At 37.8% G+C, this 19,734-nt stretch overlaps 1 protein-coding gene across 1 annotated transcript in view; it reads right to left on the bottom strand.

The window, feature by feature from the left end:
• LOC126161617 (mediator of RNA polymerase II transcription subunit 14) overlaps positions 1 to 19,734 on the bottom strand; it is a 188,776-nt gene that overhangs the window by 79,363 nt on the left and 89,679 nt on the right. The window contains exons 12-16 of the mRNA XM_049917572.1: positions 16,147 to 16,306; positions 11,998 to 12,202; positions 11,596 to 11,744; positions 9,203 to 9,446; positions 8,249 to 8,392 (exon numbers count right to left, since the gene is read on the bottom strand). Coding sequence (XP_049773529.1) covers positions 8,249 to 8,392; positions 9,203 to 9,446; positions 11,596 to 11,744; positions 11,998 to 12,202; positions 16,147 to 16,306 — 902 coding nt within the window. The remainder of the gene's footprint in view (positions 1 to 8,248; positions 8,393 to 9,202; positions 9,447 to 11,595; positions 11,745 to 11,997; positions 12,203 to 16,146; positions 16,307 to 19,734) is intronic.

Below are 19,734 nucleotides of genomic sequence, written 5' to 3'. Positions count from 1 at the left end.
AAATATTTTTGCAGTCATTGTTGTTGAAGTTAATTCCTATAGTGGGCCTCCTATGCAGTGCCACTACACTGTGCTGTGTCACTTCTTCACCTTTTGCAGTTGGAGTGGATACTGAAAGAGAGCTCCACTCTATTCTAACTACTGAATGACATAAAGTATTTTGCAGCAACTGTATTGTAATTGCAATGTCTTCTCTGTATAATTAATTTACAACTGCAGGTTACACAGATCCCTACTATGTCACAGCTCACAACAGATCATAACGTGGACTGCTGTACTGATTTGACATTAGATACTCTGAAGACAGTTCTCATATATTCTTCACTTATTTTTGGTGTTAACGTTCTTGCCTGCACCTGACTTCCAAGCCACCACCAAGTTGTGATGCCAAATCAGACGCGCGCTTGCACAGCAGGTGGAGACACACATTCGCCATCGTGCCTTGTCGATATGCTGAGATGTCTTCCTTTCAAATCCATCTGCACATATATCAAACCAGGATGCATACAGTGGGATGTTCCACACTTAACAACCACCTAAACTATGTTTTCAGTTTCCACGAACATCTTTTGCTGGCCTAAGTGGTTAAAAGTGGAACATGTTATCCCACATAATCACCAAGTTACACCACAACCTACAAAGCATGCAACACAGTGAGCAGGTGGCACCCGAAAAAGAACTACAACTGGCTGGTGGCTAGGCCCTGCCACTATACCTGGGCCAGTGAAACATGTCATTTGACAGTGCAACAAAGTACATTTTTCTAAAAATGGAGAGAACGACAACGGAGATGAAGCGTTTGATAGTGTATGAAACCTGGAAATAAAAACACCCGAAGTTAATGACAATATCTATGAAAAGTCGTTCCAAATTGTTACAGTAATAGCTGCATCTAAAATGTCGTATAATAATGTAAATCTAAGCATACCAAATAACACGCTATCCAAACTCATAGAAAGAAATAAAGCAAAACATGCATAGCCTACCCGATTGCAGAGAGAAAGAATTAATTCAGTATACATTTACACTCACCAATTTACAATGTCAATGGTACAATTCCATCCAGTTCTCCTTCACAATCATTGGAACTGGCATCAAAACTGTTGTCTTCGTCATCTTCATCATTAAGAGAAATAATTGTTTGTTTTCATTTATAATGCCATCTATAGTCTGTGCTGCTCTCATCCATTTAGCAATACGGTCTACTTTTTTCCTCCATGAGGTAGTGTCTACAGTAGCAAGACCTTCACATAGCAGTCTTTCCACTTCTGTTATAGTGAAAGTCTTGTTGTCACTTCTCATGTACACCTTGACTTCACTCCATACCAATTCAATCGGATTAAAATGGCAGTGATAAGGTGGAAGCCAAATCACCAAGTGACCCGGTTTGCTTGCAATTTCATCTACAACGTATTTAGGTGGCACAGGATTACTTTGTTTCACGAGTGAGTATAACAGCAGCTCTGTCGTGCTCATGTCTGCAATAATGTCTCCCGACTGCAAACACTGCACCATAGTTTCTTTATGGTCACTAGTGGTGGGAGTTTTATCTAAAATCACAGAATGGTACAGTGCACTGTCCATCACAAACACTGTCCAAACACTAAACTGAAGCAACAAATTTTTAAACCACTGTACAAACTGTGGGTGGTCCATATCGTCATGATAGTCACCATTTTTTTCGATCGAAAAAATAGAAGTCCTTCAGGCACAAAGCCGTTTGAAGATCCTGCATGGGCCACAATTAATCAGGATCTTCTTCCTGTTGGCTGATGACTGCTGCTATTTGGAGTATCATCTGTCCAGCATTTCTCAACTGATTCTCCAGCATTGACCCAGGTTTCGTCTAACCATATGACTGAGTGTATGTCCTTTCCTACAATTCTGTGTAAGAAAATGGTACGAGCTGCAACGACATGAGCTTTTTCTGGTAACAGTTTTTGTCCAACTAACTTTTCAAAACAGAAGCCCATACTTTTTAATATCATCTTAAGTGACTCCCCCCCCCCCCCGAGAAAACTTCGCTTTCTTTTAAAGAAATTAGCAACTTTGCTATTGTGCGGTATTCTTGCCTTTTATAGTATCTGTATATGTGCCGACGAATTGCATCGGGTTGGAAAGAATCAATATCTGTAACAGGACGAGGTTGCTTTTTCCTTTCCTTTCCCGGAGTACTTAAAAACACACCGTTTTTCCCACGGGGGCTTTCTTCCACACTGTTTACTTCATTGTCTTTTAAGTCTTGAAGTAGCACCCCTTTCCTTATAGCTCTTCTTTCACCAATTCCTAGAGTTTTTGAGGTATGCTTTAAAACTTTATCAGCACGAATAGATGCATGCCCATGAGCAGAAACAAATTCTTTTTCTTGCTCTTAAAACTCATGCGTCCTCCGTAGCAATTTCAAAGCCTGACTATTTAATGGCACTCCACAGTGCAACGGAATGTCGACTGGTGAATGACATCGTTTTGGTGACATTGTTTAACAAATAAAAACTGCAGTCGAGGTGGTAACACAACACAACAGCAGGCGTTCGTGCACTAACATACAAGTAACACAACACAACAGCAGGCGTTCGTGCACTAACATACAATGTTTACACAGAAGCAGCAATACGGTAGTGGCGTCGCCGGAACCGGCTTTTGTTCGGTGCTGTTACTGGTTCAGAAGAAGCAGCGCCTCCCATTCCCCACTTGTTTGTTACTTATATTACCAACTCTATGGCGCTTGGGGAGTGACCTTGAAGTGACATGTTTCAGCGGCCCGGGTATAGACTCACCAAAATGTCAATCACACAGTTATTTTAATCAAAGTATAGCTTGGCAATGATCATGTCAATATGAAATGCTGGATAAGATCAGTAGGTGAACTGAAGTATCATATGTGCTCTCACAGATTGCCGTAACATCAAGTATGTTTTGTCAGCAAAGCAGCTGGACTATGTAATACTAACACCAAACATATACAGTGTAGTAGGTCTTGTAACATGATGCTGACATGTGCAAAAGCCAAGAAGGTATGATTATAGATCTCATAGATCCTAACATCTGTGTTACAGAGGTCAGAAGGTAAATCTGGGTAGTATGACAAGATTTATTTTAATACTGTTGATCTCATTTCAGGGTATGACTTACAGAAATCACACTCTCAATGTATATCAAGGGAAATACTTTCTTACTGCTCTGACAAGGAGTCATTCAGCTTGGAATGTGTCATGATGGGATAAGAGATATGCTTGAATGCGGACACATCTGGATAACTACAGGATGCAAAATCTCTTACAAATTTGTTGAATAATTTAGGGACGGAATCTGCATGAAAAAGGATTCCTTTCCTAAAATGTCCAAGGAGTGTATGGAAGAGTACTTGACATGAAATAAATGATAAATGCCAAAACATTCATGTCCCTTCTTGGCTTGGCCTTTGCTTTGAAAACTACGTTCACCTCCAGACAAGTTGATTAAGTTATGCAAAAAATGTGGTTAAATAATAATAATGCTTTTTGTACACTTTTGTTTTCCACAAAATTATTTTGAATTGCTGTTAAGAGTATAAAGTCCGAAGACTGCTTCTATTCAGCAAGCCTCTTCATATCTGATTAACTACTGCAATACATCAATATGAACCTGCTTCCTGTATCATGCGTAAGTCCCCCTTTACAATCTACCTCTCCCCTCCAGTTCCCACAATAATTAAATTGCCTATTCCATGATGCTTCAGGATGCATCCCAACAACCAACATCTTCTTTATGCCAAGTTCTACTTGTTCTTCTTCCATTTCAAGGAATGGGTGTTGGCCCATTCCAAGACAAAAGGAATTTAACAAAACTGTTGTCTCCATCTCTTCACTGATCATTCTATATCCCATCTTTCAGTTCGGTTAAAATGTACTGCTTGCCATGGCAAGCGCTCAGGTGGCATTCTTTTGATGTGGTCGTAGTAGTGCCTAATCTCTTCTGTCGTCGTTTTCACATTCTAGTTGCTGTCTTACTTCTTCACTTTGCACTCTGTTTCTTAATGTTCGTCCTAGCAGTTAACTCAGAAACCTCACTCAGCTGTTTCAGTTCTTTGTTCCTCTCTTTTTCTTAGAATCCAGTTTTCACTACAATACATGGAAGCAGGCTTAGCCATCACATTGTGCAGTCTTCACGGTATCTCTTTCCTCACAGTTCTGCCAAGGTTCTCCTTATATAACCATTAATGTGTCATATTTCTGTGTATTTTGAACCACAACTAAATTAGTTTTGTATATTGATATCTCTATCACAAGATATCTAAATGAAGTTACCTGTGCTATTACCTTACTGGCCATGACCTTTTTTGCTCTTATTACTTGTTTCCCTTCCACTACTATTACTTTTGTTTTATTTGTAGATATAACAATTTGATAAGTGTGTGCATGTGTGTGTGTGTGTGTGTGTGTGTGTGTGAGAGAGAGAGAGAGAGAGAGAGAGAGAGAGAGAGAGAGAGAGAGAGAGAGAGAGAGTGCGAAGTCCAAGGTGGAATAACAACAATATCATGAGAAGAAATTTTAGTTGGTCAAAGAGCCTTCTTCTGAAGTAGAAAACATTGCGAGAAGAAATGTTAGTGGGCCAAAGGGCCTTCTTCTGAAGTAGAAAACATACATGCCATATTGCAATTCTTCATACTAGCACAACTCACGCACACATGACCACTGTCTCTGGTCGCTGTGGCCTGACTGAGTTGTAACTGCGCATGATAGGAGCAGCATTCCAGTGGTGGGTGTATGGAGGAGGCTTTGGGTGGGCAAGGGAGGAGGGCGAGCTGGGTGGGGTTGGGAAGGTGTAGTGCTGCTTGTGGGAGTTTGCAGGGACGTGGTGGGGTTGGGGTAGGGCTGTTACGTGCAGTGGGGCGGGCTGTGGGAAGAGAAATAGAGACTTGGAAAAGGACTACTGTATGTGTTTGTGGAACAGAAAATTGCGTTGTCCGGAGTGGAAGTAAAGACGTGGACAGGTTAAGTGGAGGACACGGACTAGAACAGGTTGAGGTTAGGGGGTTTATGGGAGCATACGATATATTGCAGGAAAGTTCTCACCTGCTCAATTCAGAAAAGCTGGTGTTAGTAGCCAGGCTCCAGCTATATCAAAAAGACTTGGTTAGAGACCACACCCTTGCAGTTTACAGCCAGTAACTCAATAACTCTTTTTCATACTAGTTTTAGTATTATCTACAGTGATTTAATGGCATTCAAAATTGTAGTCAGTATGTATTTCTCATAATTTCATCCTTCCTACCTTACTGTAGGCTCTCCTAGTCTATGGAGGCCAGTCAAGTTATGCCACAGTACAAATCTATAGTAGCTCTCAACAAATGCTTCTTTTTTTCAGAAACTCTTTTCTTGTTTTCGTTAGTCTACACTTTGCATCCTCAGCCATCACCAGTTATTTTGCTGGCCAAACAGCAAAACTCGTTACTCGTTTTCATGCCTCATTTCCTAATCTTATTTGCTCGGCACTGCCTGACTTATTTGAATACATTCCTGTACCATTGTTTCACTTTTGTTGATGTTCATCTCAAAATCAGAGTGCTAATATCAACATATATTCCAAACTTAGTCATATGCATTTGAGTTGGCAGCTCACGATCAGTGAAAAATTCTAGCTGTAGTCATTTGTTGTTATCACAATTTTTCTAGCTCTTAAAGTGAGTTTCATTTCCAACATTACTTGTTGCAAGTGAAAATTGTTAAGTGAAATCTTATTGTGAATTTAATGTTGAACTCCTCCATAAATATGTAAAGCTGTAATCAGCTCAAATATTGATTTGAATATGACGTCAACAATGGTTCTACTGGTGTTAGTTGACCTTTGTCTTGTATCATCCTAAGGACTTAGTTACATAATGAGTTATGTATACAGATAAAATGCTATAATGTGGAATCTAAATCACATTACAAGTTTATTTTTCACACACACAAATACTTTTCAAAGGTGTAGGTCACATCTGGCACAGATGAGGGTACAAGCCACATTGTCATAAGTAGCTGAATGAGGTGATTCTCATGTTGAAAGGAGGCAAGAACAACAGTTCCAATACATACAGTCCTAGTAGTACACTGTAGTGTCTCACTTTAATTGTGCTACACCAGATTATCTCCTGTGCCACAGCTTACACTAATCAGACTGCCCGTAATATTAAACATGGGGCATTGCCACATACATTTAGTCTATCACAAATGTGACACGAGCATGTATGCCTGCCAAAGCATTGTTAACATCCATGCTATTCAATAGTATTAGTTGGTGTTCGAACACTGAAACTCACTATTAAACCAGATCCTCTATTAAGGTCAAGGTGGTTTTTCCCCCCTTATCAGTCCTTTGAGTCTATTCTGCTTTCACCTTTATTTCTATGTTCTGTTCAAAATTTTGTTGCTTTATCTTTACATCTTTTTTATCCTCATCTCTAGCAATTTCTTTTCTTTCCAGTTTTTTTAATCCCCCATATTTAGTTAATTGTTTCCAAATTCATCCTCTTGTATCTTCTCAATAATAAAGTGCTGAAACATGTATTTTTTTCGGGCACATTATTTGTACTTTGGTTATTCAAATAGGTTCTCTTCAGTATAGCATTTATAATTTCTACATATTTATAAATGAATTCACTTCATACTTGAGTTTCTTTTATTTACAATTTCTCTCTTCATTCAAAATTGTGGATAATAATTCTTGTACATCTGCCTCATTCTAGCAGAATTTTTGTTTCTTAATTTTCCTTCCTTGATCTCAATAAGAAGATCAGGCAGCGAGAACTTTGGAGAAAGGTGTACAGTTTGCATTCTGCTATAAAATATACCACAATACTAATAGCTCTCAGGGAGTACGAGTAAAATGAGGGAAATAGCATCTGAAGCTGTAAAAGTTATGTATGGGATACCCCCTTGCATTATCGCACTTTATGTATATGTACATAATCAGCATCAAAATACTTGCCAGGGGGCTGTTTATTATCTAATAAAGGTTTATTTTCTAATAGCTGCTGATGTAATGGGAACTGATAACTTTCTGGGAGGTAGAAACGTTTCACTCAATTTCATACATCATAATCGATGTTTCTAGCAAGCCTGAAGCTGTCATTTGTTATTTAAATAATAAAACACAGCACCAGTTACATATTTTTTCATGCTTAGCTCAAGGCATTTCGTGGTGTTTGCAACTGTGTGATTTGTATCTGTGTTGTTCTGTGTCTCTTGCACTGTATTTGTCTTTTTGAGGTTATCAGGTACTGTGCCTCCTCAGTTATGTAGATCAACCCAACACTCACACAAACTATCACTTATATGGTTTGTTTGTGTAACATCACAAAAAATAAATACGTAAATAATGCACCTGACAACGAAAATAAATTCTCGAAACAGGTTTCGCACGACGTAAAAAAGTATTTGGTGCTGTATTTAAACCAAAAACATATGAGCAACGCAGAGTGAGTAAAGGATTCAACTAGCACTACAAGTGGCCAAACGACAAAACACACTAAATATGATTCGGACAAGGGTGCGACAACAATCATGAAATTGCACATGCGCAATAGAGACAGTTTGGAATAGTTGTGACTGCTCACCATATCTTTATTCAACGAACCTTGACAACCAGAAGCGGTATTGGGAAATCTGTTTACGAAATCTGGTTTTGGGAGCACCCTGTAATAAACAGGGTGCTAGAAACTCCCATCAGCCACCATGTCAAGTAGAGCTTGGCAACAACAGGAGATAAGGCATGAATTGTCCCAACTTTTACACGTTTACTGCTCCAAATCTGCTGAGCTGAGTGCCCTGGTTTCATGAAACTTAACCACCTAATGCCTGCAATCGCTACTTGACAACCAGTGTGATTCCAGCATAACTTTTTCGGTTTTCTTCTCCACAAAAGTTTTTGTATAAAGCGTAAATCATGGAAAAATCATAAATATGCAGACACAAAATCGAATACGAATTAACATGTGGACATAGGAAATTTGACGGGAGCAATAAAAAAAATGTCATAAAAGGTGGAAAAATGTTAATTCCGGGAACCTAACAGCAGGATTACACTGTACAACCATGGCTCTCAATGTTGAAAATGAAAATATCTGCATTGGCATGTTGACAACATGGCACACACATAAACAGAATATTAGTCTATTTTAGTATAAACTCAAGGAAAATAATCAAAGGTTGTTTAAATACTTTATGTAAGAAATAAGACAAACATATACAAAATAATGGACTCAGGACTCCATTGCGTCACTCACCAATACGAAAATATTCTGCAAGGTCTTCAACAACAGAATATAAATGCACTATCTGAGCCCAATCATTAAGCAGAGAATCAACAGTCTGCCGAACTGCGTCTGCTGTTCCCATGTCATATTGGAAATATACTGGTCTCCTCAAACCTATGGGGGAGAAAAAGAACAAATTCCCTCATGAAACTGAATTTAAAAGGCTTGCATTACAGTAAAAATGGTGTTCTAAAGAACTTAAATGTAGTTATCTGACACGAAATAAAGGAAATATTTAATATAAATCTATTTTTTGAAACTCTACTATTGAAAAATCATTTAACTCCCACAACATATCCAGAGAGTGGGCAAACTTTTTTCTGTACGAATTTATCGAGGGTATTTATTCATGCAGCAGATAGTACTGATCAAATGAAGAAAAATAAAGGCCTACAGCACATTCCAGGAAACAACACTTGTTGAGATACTAGCCACTCTGTCTTATGACAGCCACCTACATATTTATTCAAAATGTAAATAATGCCATCTTTGTAGCAGTACCGAAACAGGGATTAAAACTTTTTAAGTACCATTTTAGAAACTCACACTCCTTGTCTTGAAATGGAGCTGTTGATCTGCTACACTGTCCCTGAAGACTGGTAGCATTGGTATCAAAACACATTGTGTAAAAGATATTTTATAATGTGAAGGGCAAGTTTGGAAAAGAATTACGTGAAAAACAGATACAATCAGTGCATACAGCTGTATGTATGAATGACCCACACTACTGAAAATATTTAATGGCTTCAATATGACAAAAACCCCACAAAAAACATAAAATGCCATCTGAAAAGATGTTCTGATTACACTTAATTATGTTTCAGACTTACCTGAATACAAAATAAAGGGTGAGAGAGGAGAACTTAAACTTTGTCTGTACTACCAATTCAAGAGATCCTGAAAACTTGTTAAGGCTACAGTTACCTTGTTCCTTCGGATGCAAGCTAGCAAGAGGACTTCCATAGAATACAAATTCAGCCATCCAGCTCTTCGTGGCTTTTCCCTGTACACGAATGGCTACTGAAAGCAGCCTTTTGAGAAGAGCCTGCCATGATGAAGGATGGACAGTAGGGCCAATTGGGGGAGGTAGCTGCACTAAACGCAGTACAAGGGCTGTAGCATTTGCTTCCACTTGAAGCCCCTGATGTGCTATTTCTCTGCGGGAAAGCTGAAAATAGTATAAAAAATAAGCAAGTCTCATTAACGATCTATGTAAATTTGTCAAAATGTTTTAGTTTTTTTGACAGTTCTTTTCAATGTTATTTGAAAGTTTTTTTCCATTGTGGTCATGTACAAAACCTTGGAGAAAGTTGTTTTAAACATTCTCAGTGTATTCGTGTTAATTAACGTGACAAGTAAACCAAAAATATTTAAAACAATAAGTCTGCTGAGAAAGATTTTATGACTATATTGAACAGTGTAGTTTCTTATTGTGTTAATGTAATTAACAAATAGTAGAAAGACAGCAAAGTAACAAGAGTAACTAATATAAAATTTTACAGAGTCAAAGATACATAGATAGCCTGTAACAAGGGAGATTTAACTTAAATTTTAAACAGCTGAGTGTCAAGCACTGTGTGGGAGCACCTCACATTTTTCCATCACGTAAACTACATATAACCTTCGTATGTTCCTTATTGTCCACCGTTTTACATGTGTCCAACATTTTCACCAAAAATCTTTAGAGTCTGAAAGACTTCTGTTATGGCAGAATTTTAAAGTAAGTTGCTGGAATTTTCTGTGTCGCATTGTTGACTAGCTTAATCTTATATATGAACTTGAACATAAGTACAAATAGTGCATTACTGAGGTGCATAGATTCTACACCTTATTTAATGGAATGTACAATTGTAATTAATATCATCTGACAACAGAACTGTGGCTGCCTCTTTAATTACAAAGAACACAGCATAATACAGATTCAAATTTAACTTTTGTGCTATTGCAACCCTTTTCTGAATCTCTGTGGAAAGGGTGCAAGGAGAGATTCACCAATTTTAGATTCACTGGGTTGCAAAACATATGTATATTTCAATGTTCAGAAAAGAGTTTCTTAACAATTAGGCTACAAAGGCCGGTCCACTTGTAACACTGTTCACATCTCTCTTTCATGCACATCTTTGACAGAACCCTTTAATCACAAGGGCTTTAGTTGAGGCCAGAATAAGCTTCTTAACAAGCACTTTTTATTTAAGCATGCTTCTTATTTTTATTAAATGCCTCTCACGAAAAGATGATAAGTAATGGGTGAAAAACAGCTCGTCAGATTCCAAAGGAAGTCACACATGAAAAACTTAAAGAATCTGAGGAAGTCCTGCAAGAGTTTCCACGGATTAAATCTGAGATATTTGGTCAAAGTTATCAGTTTATCATTAAACAATTGTCTTGTAGCACCTGAAGATTCTAGAAAGAGTTTCTGGTCCAACATTGTGTACATTTAACAGCAAAGATACCTGTAAACCTGAAATGATCACCGATACCACTGTCTTTTCTTATTCACATATTTTCCTGTTCCACGATTTCATATCTTTATATTTTGTGTCTCTGGCATAATGATAGCTGTCTCGAAAAACACTGCAAGGGCTGCATTTTTCTGGAGTGGTTTCAGCTATGGAACCACAATTCAAACAAAATGCATCTGAATCATGTTGAGAGTTGCTGAAGTGGAAACTGACGAAACATGAGAAAGATATGCTTAAGCAACAACCTGCCACTGTTTGCTCTTTGTTTGGTAATTGCAGACAAATCCTAATATGATGCATACTGTACGATTATAACAGAATCTTGCAGCACACATGGTATTACGTGTATGCCATTATGTCGTCACTAACTCAAATTCACCAATCTGTGATTGTAATTAGTGTGTCTGACACAGTTACAGCACTTAACATATCGATTTCATGCATTCTTCTCACATGCTTATTTTGATACTCAACACAAACAATGACCAATTTAGGAAATAGACTTTCACATTTCCACAAAAAACTAGACAAAATAAAACTACTTTCAAAATATCCACAGTAAACAAAATAAACCAGAACATCAAATGATTATCAACAGAATAAAGTAAAGGGGGAGGGAGAGGGGGAAGGTAGTGGGAGGGGGGAGGGAGAGGAGGAGGGGGGAGAGGGAGAGAGGCAGAGGCAGAGGCAGAGGCAGAGGCAGAGAGAGAGAGAGAGAGAGAGAGAGAGAGAGAGAGAGAGAGAGAGAGACGACAGAGAGAGAGAGAGAGAGAGAGAAAGAGACGACAGAGAGAGAGAGAGAGAGAGAGAGAGAGAGAGAGAGAAAGAGACGACAGAGAGAACATTCGTTTTTACCTCCTGTGCAAGTGTGACAAATGGAATTCTCTCATCGCATAATGCTACCACATGTGCAAGTTCAGGTATGAAATATGCAGGGTGTTTTGGTCGTCGAGGAGTTGTTTCATTTCTTCCAGTCTGTGCTTTCCGTTTTTTCTCACTCTGATCTGTAACAACACAAAACACTTGTCTACTGCATTGCTACATATTACACAGTAAGAGAATTCATTTAAATTTAATCCTTAGAACACATAAATTAAGAAATACAGAATCAACATCACATATGGAATTTAAACAACAAAGATTAAAGATATGAGATACAGGAATTACATTAATGAGCTCTTGAGATGACTTTCAGGATGTACAGTAGTCACAGCTATTTAACATAAAGGCATTACTAAGAATGTATTTTCTACTTACCGTCAACACTTGTAAAAGGTCCATGAGTTATCACAAAGGTATCAAATTCAATAAGGGTAAGAACTTTCAGGTACATCTTAGGGAGCTCAGTCTCAATGGTATCATCATGGGGATCATCCTCAATTGATGCATGTTTCACAACAGCAAGGTAGAAAGAACAATCAATTTCACAGGGGCAATTTTCCTTTTCTTTGAAAGCTACAACCTGAAACCACAAAAGAGAAAGATAAAACATATCTTTTCTAGCTTTATCACAGTCCATGATTCATTTCCATGCAATGCTGTTCTCCAGGACCTTAACTTTCAGAGTTCTTTTTTCAAATTAAAGTCTACATTTGATACTAGTAGAATTCTTCCGACAGGGAATCCTCTCTTTGCCTATGCTAGTCTGCTTCTTCTGTCTCCTAACTTTGTCCATCATGTGTTATCTTACATTGTAGGGGAAAATGTATGCCTTGCATCAATGGGATTCAATCCCCCCAGCCCTCCGCCTAAGCATCTCCCTTGTGAAGTAACCTTATATGGAATACCAGTTCAGCTTACTACCTGTGAAATGAGTAAGTTATGATTAATGTAACAGTAGAAAGGCTTTACTAGTTTAGTAGCTACTCCTCTTTTTCTAGTTAGAGTACATTCTCTCCCAAACATAACACACAATTACCCAAATACACATAACCAGCATATGAGTGGTGGTTATATGTAGGAGAGTGTGGTGTTAAACTGGAAAAATAACAGCAAAAGTGAGTATATGCACCACACATACATAAGGTATAGGCGAATGATCACATTCCCTAATTTTTTTTTTCTCTCTTTTTTTTGGACTTCGATAAACGCAAATTTATGGGTAGCCAGAATTATAAGTGCATCAGTATTACCAACATTCTAAACTACTACTGTATGAAGTACATATTCGAATTGCATCTTCTATGACATATCTAACAATGGTTGAAATGACCAGAATTTATTATATCTGTAATTAACTTGCCACTTCAGTTGCGTGTACATAGATACCTTTTCTGAAAACCACAATGTCACTACAATGCATTAGTAGCCAAAGGAAGTTACTGTGAGCCCACTTCAACAGAACTCACTTATGTGCACAGTGTCTTTAATGCAAAGATGCCAATTATTCATCTTGCACAAAGAAATAGTACTTAAAATTCCCCTCCATGCAATTATCTCCTGCACCAGTGAAAAAATATACAAGGAACAATGAAAAAAGGAATAAAGTAATTCATGTTTAAAATATCACAGAGTGACAAATTGTGACTTCGAAACCTAAATAAATTATTGTTAACACTAGATGAAAGAATTTTTGCTGGACTGATAATGGAAGAATTAGTTTTTAATATCCATCTTACAAGAACACTTTAACTGCTGTGGATGAGTTAACTCGTCATCCTCTGCCACTTCCCAGTGCTGAGGATGTGTTTCAATGTGGCCCCTGGGTTTTCCAGAAATTCTACTGGTGTGTTTACATATCTCATTCCATAGACTTCTCACTGCTGTGGGCAAGTTACTTCCATACCTCAGTCAGTGAAAAAGTTATGGGTATGTATCATACAATAATTGTACCTCTTTGTGCCCTATAATTTCTTTTTAAAAAAAAAAAAAAACACTCTTCTTTATATATATTTACAATTTGTACAGAAACCAGATAGCAGCTATAAGAGTCGAGGGGCATGAAAGGGAAGCAGCGGTTGGTAAGGGAGTGAGACAAGGTTGTAGCCTCTCCCCGATGTTATTCAATCTGTATATTGAGCAAGCAGTAAAGGAAACAAAAGAAAAATTCGGAGTAGGTATTAAAATCCATGGAGAAGAAATAAAAACTTTGAGGTTCACCGATGACATTGTAATTCTGTCAGAGACAGCAAAGGACTTGGAAGAGCAGTTGAACGGAATGGATAGTGTCTTGAAAGGAGAATATAAAATGAACATCAACAAAAGCAAGATGAGGATAATGGAATGTAGTTGAGGATAATGGAATGTAGTCAAATTAAGTCAGGTGATGCTGAGGGAATTAGATTAGGAAATGAGACACTTAAAGTAGTAAAGGAGTTTTGCTATTTGGGAAACAAAATAACTGATGATGGTCAAAGTAGAGAGGATATAAAATGTAGACTGGCAATGGCAAGTAAAGCGTTTCTGAAGAAGAGAAATTTGTTAACATCAAGTGTAGATTTAAGCTTTGGGAAGTCTTTTCTGAAAGTATTTATATGGAGTGTAGACATGTATGGAAGTGAAACATGGACGATAAATAGTTTAGACAAGAGAGTAGAAGCTTTCGAAATGTGGTGCTACAGAAGAGTGCCGATGATCAGATGGGTAGACCATGAAACTAATGAGGACATACTGAATAGAACTGGGGAGAAGAGGAGTTTGAGGCACAACTTGACAAGAAGAAGGGACCAGTTGGTAGGACATGTTCTGAGGCACCAAAGAATCACAAATTTAGCATTGGAGGACAGCGTGGAGGGTAAAAATCGTAGAGGGAGACCAAGAGATGAATACACTAAACAGATTCAAAAGGATGTAGGTTGCAGTAAGTACTGGGAGATGAAGAAGCTTGCACAGGATAGGGTAGCATGGAGAGCTGCATCAAACCAGTCTCAGGACTGAAGACCACAACAACAACAACAACAATATATCTTGAACTGTTTATGAAATATGGCAGTTGTTATGGCCACATGATTTGTGATGTGCGAGGACAGCAATGGTCACATCTCACAACAATCTGTTGGATGTAAAAATCACGATCTCAAGAATGAAATGAGATATAATTCTGCTCTCAATTTTCAATAAAATTTTGGTATCTTATGTGCATTTCAAACAGTGCAATGTATGCGCTAAAAACAAGCATATGTAAAAAAAAAAATGTTTACCTCTGCAATCTCTTTAAAACTTCGCACAATGTTTTACTTGTTTTACTTAACCTGATGCAGCGCAGTAACTATGATGAATAATGAAAAGAAATTCAGTCACTTATCGAACAAAGATAGCAAACTGTAAGAGACACAAAATTCTAATTTTTTAACCTAATAGTTCTCTTAAAATTGGGCGGTAAGTGTTTCACAGCGGTCGGCACACCATCTCCCAGCACCGGTAGTGGCATTTGGTGACAGTACAGCTATAACAAAGCTACTCTCAGCAAGGAATACAAAGAGCACGCATGTAACAGCGAAAGGGTTGAGGAGAAAATGAACGAATGAAAGAAGCTGACACAGAAAAATGTTAAAATGAGGGGTAAGTCACACAACAAGTGATACTTTCACTACACTAACCAATTACAATAAACTAAAAAATAGCTAAAAGAGCTATCTGTGCTACGTAACAGAATTAAATCTTGAAGATGATCGATAAAGTGTGATTAAGTTAGATGAAGTCTGAAGATTATCATGAAACTTTCAAGTCCTAAACATGGTAGCAGAAACAGAACAAGGCTATAATTTGGAGGTAATGCATTGTGGAATACAGACAATTAAAATTTTGAAGATTCTACAGGAATGGAGTAATTTTATTTTCATTAATTTATTTGTTTTCATACTATGGCAGAAAGAATGTCACTTTCAGATGCTTCAGACTATAAAGTGACTGGATATACAAAATAGCTACTCAACAAGCAGCAACAGGAGAAAATATATACGATGACTACAGAAATGGGCAAGCTTTTGAAGCCAGTGGTTCCTTCTTCCAGTAGAACATTTGAAGGGGAAGGAAGAGGGATGAAGCAAATGGGCTGGCTAGGTTTAGGAAATGGGGGGAGTTCCGAAAAGTTGCCCAGAGCCCGAGGAAAGAGGAGACTTATCAGTATGTCTCCAAAGACCCAGACTTTTTTGAATGCTCCCCATTTTCTAAACCTCACCAGTCCTTTTCCTTCCTCCCTCTTCCTTCCCATTCAACCCTTCTGCCAGAAGAACTAGCCACTGCTCTGAAAACTTGCTCATTTCTTTAACCTTTGTATATGTTTTCTCCTTCCGCTGCTTGGTGAGCAGGTTTTTTTTTATCTATTTAACTATATTATATTTTCAAATATTGATTAAATTTGCTAAAATAGGCTATAATCTATGTTTCATTATTTTAAAATTACACACAATAAAAAATGGTAGCTACACAATACAAGCAAATAAAAAACAAAATTTCACAACTTACGAGAATAACATTTGGATGCCGATGGAGCTTTACATACATTCGGTGCCTTCCTATTTTAGTCATTGGATGATCTGGATGATGCAATAATGGCAAGCGCTCATATGGAGTGGCTGGGAGGTGTTGCAATGTCTTTTCACATCGACGTTGAGTGATCCAAAACCTGGAAAATGTAAAATATATTTCTTGTTACATAATTAGCAACAATGGTATTTTAAAAGTAATAATGCATGTAATCCTTTCACATAAGACTCATAAATCATGGAAAGAGTAACGTGTAAGGAAGAAAGTTTTCTGCATCAGTCATGTTGAATGAACTTAGATTTACCAAATGTTACAATTAAATAAAGATGAATTATTCTACAAGAAATTTTAATGTAACTCAATTTATAGCTCTTCTTGCACCGCCTTGCACAATAATAATACAGGGTGCATCAAAAAGAATCATCCAATTTGGCACGTCTATATTTTTGAAACTAATAACCATATACAATGAATTTTGTTTTTTGATGAATGGGAAACTCAAAAAGTTTTTTTTTCTTTTTACTGCCTTTCCATAGGTATTCAGTATGCCCCCCCCCCCCCCCCCCCTTGAGATGCACCGCATACATCAATGCGGTATTCACATTATTCCCACACTGCAGGGAGCATGTCTTGAGTTACAGCTTCCACAGCTGGTGTTATGCGATGTCTCAGTTCATTCATTGTTGTTAATAACAGAGTTACATAGAGTCCTTTATAAACCCCCACAAGAAATAATCACGTAATGTCAGGTCCGGTGGCCTTGGAGGCCAGTAACATAAGGTTGAATCATTTGGTCCACGTCGACCAATCCATCGCTCAGTAATCCTTTGATTTAAAAATTCCCTCACTTCCAGATATCAGTTTGGTGGTGCACAATCCTGTTGGTAAATATAGTTGTCCGAATCAGTCTCCAACCTCATATGAAAGTCACACTGAACAATTATTACTGACCTGCACTGCGCAAAACATAGAACTCAAAACACTTTCTGTTGTCCCGACACAATTTTTACTAGAACTGAAGTGGGCGCACACTGCAGCTACTTAATGGGAAGAGTTTGCTCTTTCCAACAGTACATCATTAATGCACATATCTTAAATAACATAATAGTTATGATTTTTTAAAACTGAATTATTCTTTTTGATACATCCTGTATTTCAATAACATTGTGATTAATACAATGTCAGAGACAATACTATTATTATTGTTGTGTTTATAGACATACACAGTGTATGAAAGAACAAGATGCCTACGATAATAAAACTTCTTTGGCCATCAAGAAGCTAAATTTGATTACGATTTTGTACAGTGTTTTTGTTACGATGAAACATTTTACATTCTGTAAAATACACAGCCCTTTTCTGTGAAAGAGACACTGACCAATTTTAATAGTAAGTCATTTTTAAGCCTCTATAAAATACACCAACATGGACAAGTATTACATTAAATACATACACTAACCATTAACATTATCACAACTGACTTTAAATTCAATGGGAGCAATCTTTCTTTCTTATATATTTAAGCATTATGCAATACGTTGTATGTCCTGTGGCATGCAATTGAAAAGTCTTTCCATACGTGAAGCCGTACACCATCACCAGGAAAAATAACACTGGTAATCCACAGGTCAGAGCGTGGAATGTTAGATCCCTTAACCAGGCAGGTAGGTTAGAAAATTTAAAAAGGGAAATGGACAGGTTGAAGTTTGACACAGTGAGGATAACTGAAGTTTGGTGGAAGGATGAACAGAACTTCTGATGAGGCGAGTACAGGGTTACACATACAAAATCAAATAGGGGTAATGCAGGAGTAGACCTAATAATGAATAAGAAAATAGGAATGCAGTTAAGCTACTATGAACACCATAGTGAATGCATAGTCACAGCCACGGTAAATGCAGGCATTGCATCTGTTCCAAGATGGCATCACAACAGTTAAAGGCTTACCATGTGCTTTGTTTTGAGGTGCCCAGAAATGGTTCAAATGGCTCTGAGCACTATGGGTCTTAACATCTGTGGTCATCAGTCCCCTAGAACTTAGAACTACTTAAACCTAACTAACCTAAGAACATCACACACATCCATGCCCGAGACAGGATTCGAACCTGCGACCGGAGCAGTCGCGCGGTGTCCAGATCTGTGGTTACACTGCAACGCTAGTATCGTGCATGGTTTAGGAAAGATTTACCATGCAATAACAATTTAAGTATGTGGTACCGACAGATGCCTTTGTAAGGGGAAGAATCATGGCTAACATCGTGTAGTTGATGCAAACTTCAAAACAGCACACGAGGCATTTCATCGAAGTCCTCACAAGTTAATTAGTAAAGCAAGCAGGCAACTGCCCATGCCAAATATTACAGTGTGCATAAACGGCTTTGTTTTAAACCATACAAAGAGGGATTAGTGCTGACCTTTACACCACTACACAAAGCGAAAAAGCTAGACTTGTGGAGAACTGGAGTAGAGGATGTTGGTTTTATAAAAAGACTTAGCATCTGCGATGAAACCACTTTCCGTGTAACACACACACACACACACACACACACAATGTCAATATCTGGGGAAGAGAGAAACCAAACACTGATGGAGCATCAGTGTGACTCATCAAAAGTGAATATTTTTTGTGTGGTGTCAGACGAGAAAGTCCACAGCCCATTTTTCTTCTAACAACAAACAGTGACACGTAACTCACATCAAGACGTGTTGAAAACCTGGTTCTTACCCCAGCTGAACACCAGTTATGATGATTACATTCTGAAATTGGACGATGCTTCGCCTATTTTTGCAGGAATGTACAAGAGCTTCTTAAGTGTGTTCTTCACCAATGCTGGACTGGACATGCTCCAACAGTAGACCACAGCCTTCTCCCCTGATCAGCCCATTTGCTGGATTTAACACTCCATGATTTCTTTCTGTGAGGGTTTATGTACCGCCAAATGCTGTTTCCCTTGAGGAAGGGAGTGACCAGATAAAGCATGCACTGCAGATTATCAGAGAGAATGTTCTATACAGAGTATGGGAAGAATCTGATTACCATGTAGGTGTGCATCGTGTGACCAAGGGTGCACATATTGAAGAACTGTAGAAACGCATAACAAACTGGGACAGCTGCCACTGCTTGTGGTGAAACATTTGTCCATATAAAGTAATAAATTGATCTATTACAAATTTTTAAAACCACACCACTGATTTATAAACACCTTAAATAATGTGCAAAATCACAGTATTTGCCAAGAATGAGACAGGGAGTGGCAAGGGGTGTATAGTTTCACACCGTTTGTCTAAAATGCAATACATGCATGTTTGTCTAAAATGCATTTAAATACATCAGTATAGTCAAATGAATTAAAAGTATACACTTACACATATTTCAATTACATCTCAGTTCATTTCCATTACTTCTCAGTTCAGTATAACTGCAAAAGGAGCCTATCATTGAAACTAAAGTAATATACACCTCACTATTTGCAAAGAGTGGCAGAAATAACAGGAGTAGAAAATGTAGGGATAAATAACAAAAAAAACATATCATACACACATTCACAAAATAAGGCAACACAAGAA

This window comes from Schistocerca cancellata, chromosome 2 (assembly GCF_023864275.1).
Source record: "Schistocerca cancellata isolate TAMUIC-IGC-003103 chromosome 2, iqSchCanc2.1, whole genome shotgun sequence".
NCBI lineage: Eukaryota > Metazoa > Arthropoda > Insecta > Orthoptera > Acrididae > Schistocerca > Schistocerca cancellata.
Note: the sequence above shows the minus strand (reverse complement) of the source record. Positions and strands in the feature narration are given on the sequence as shown.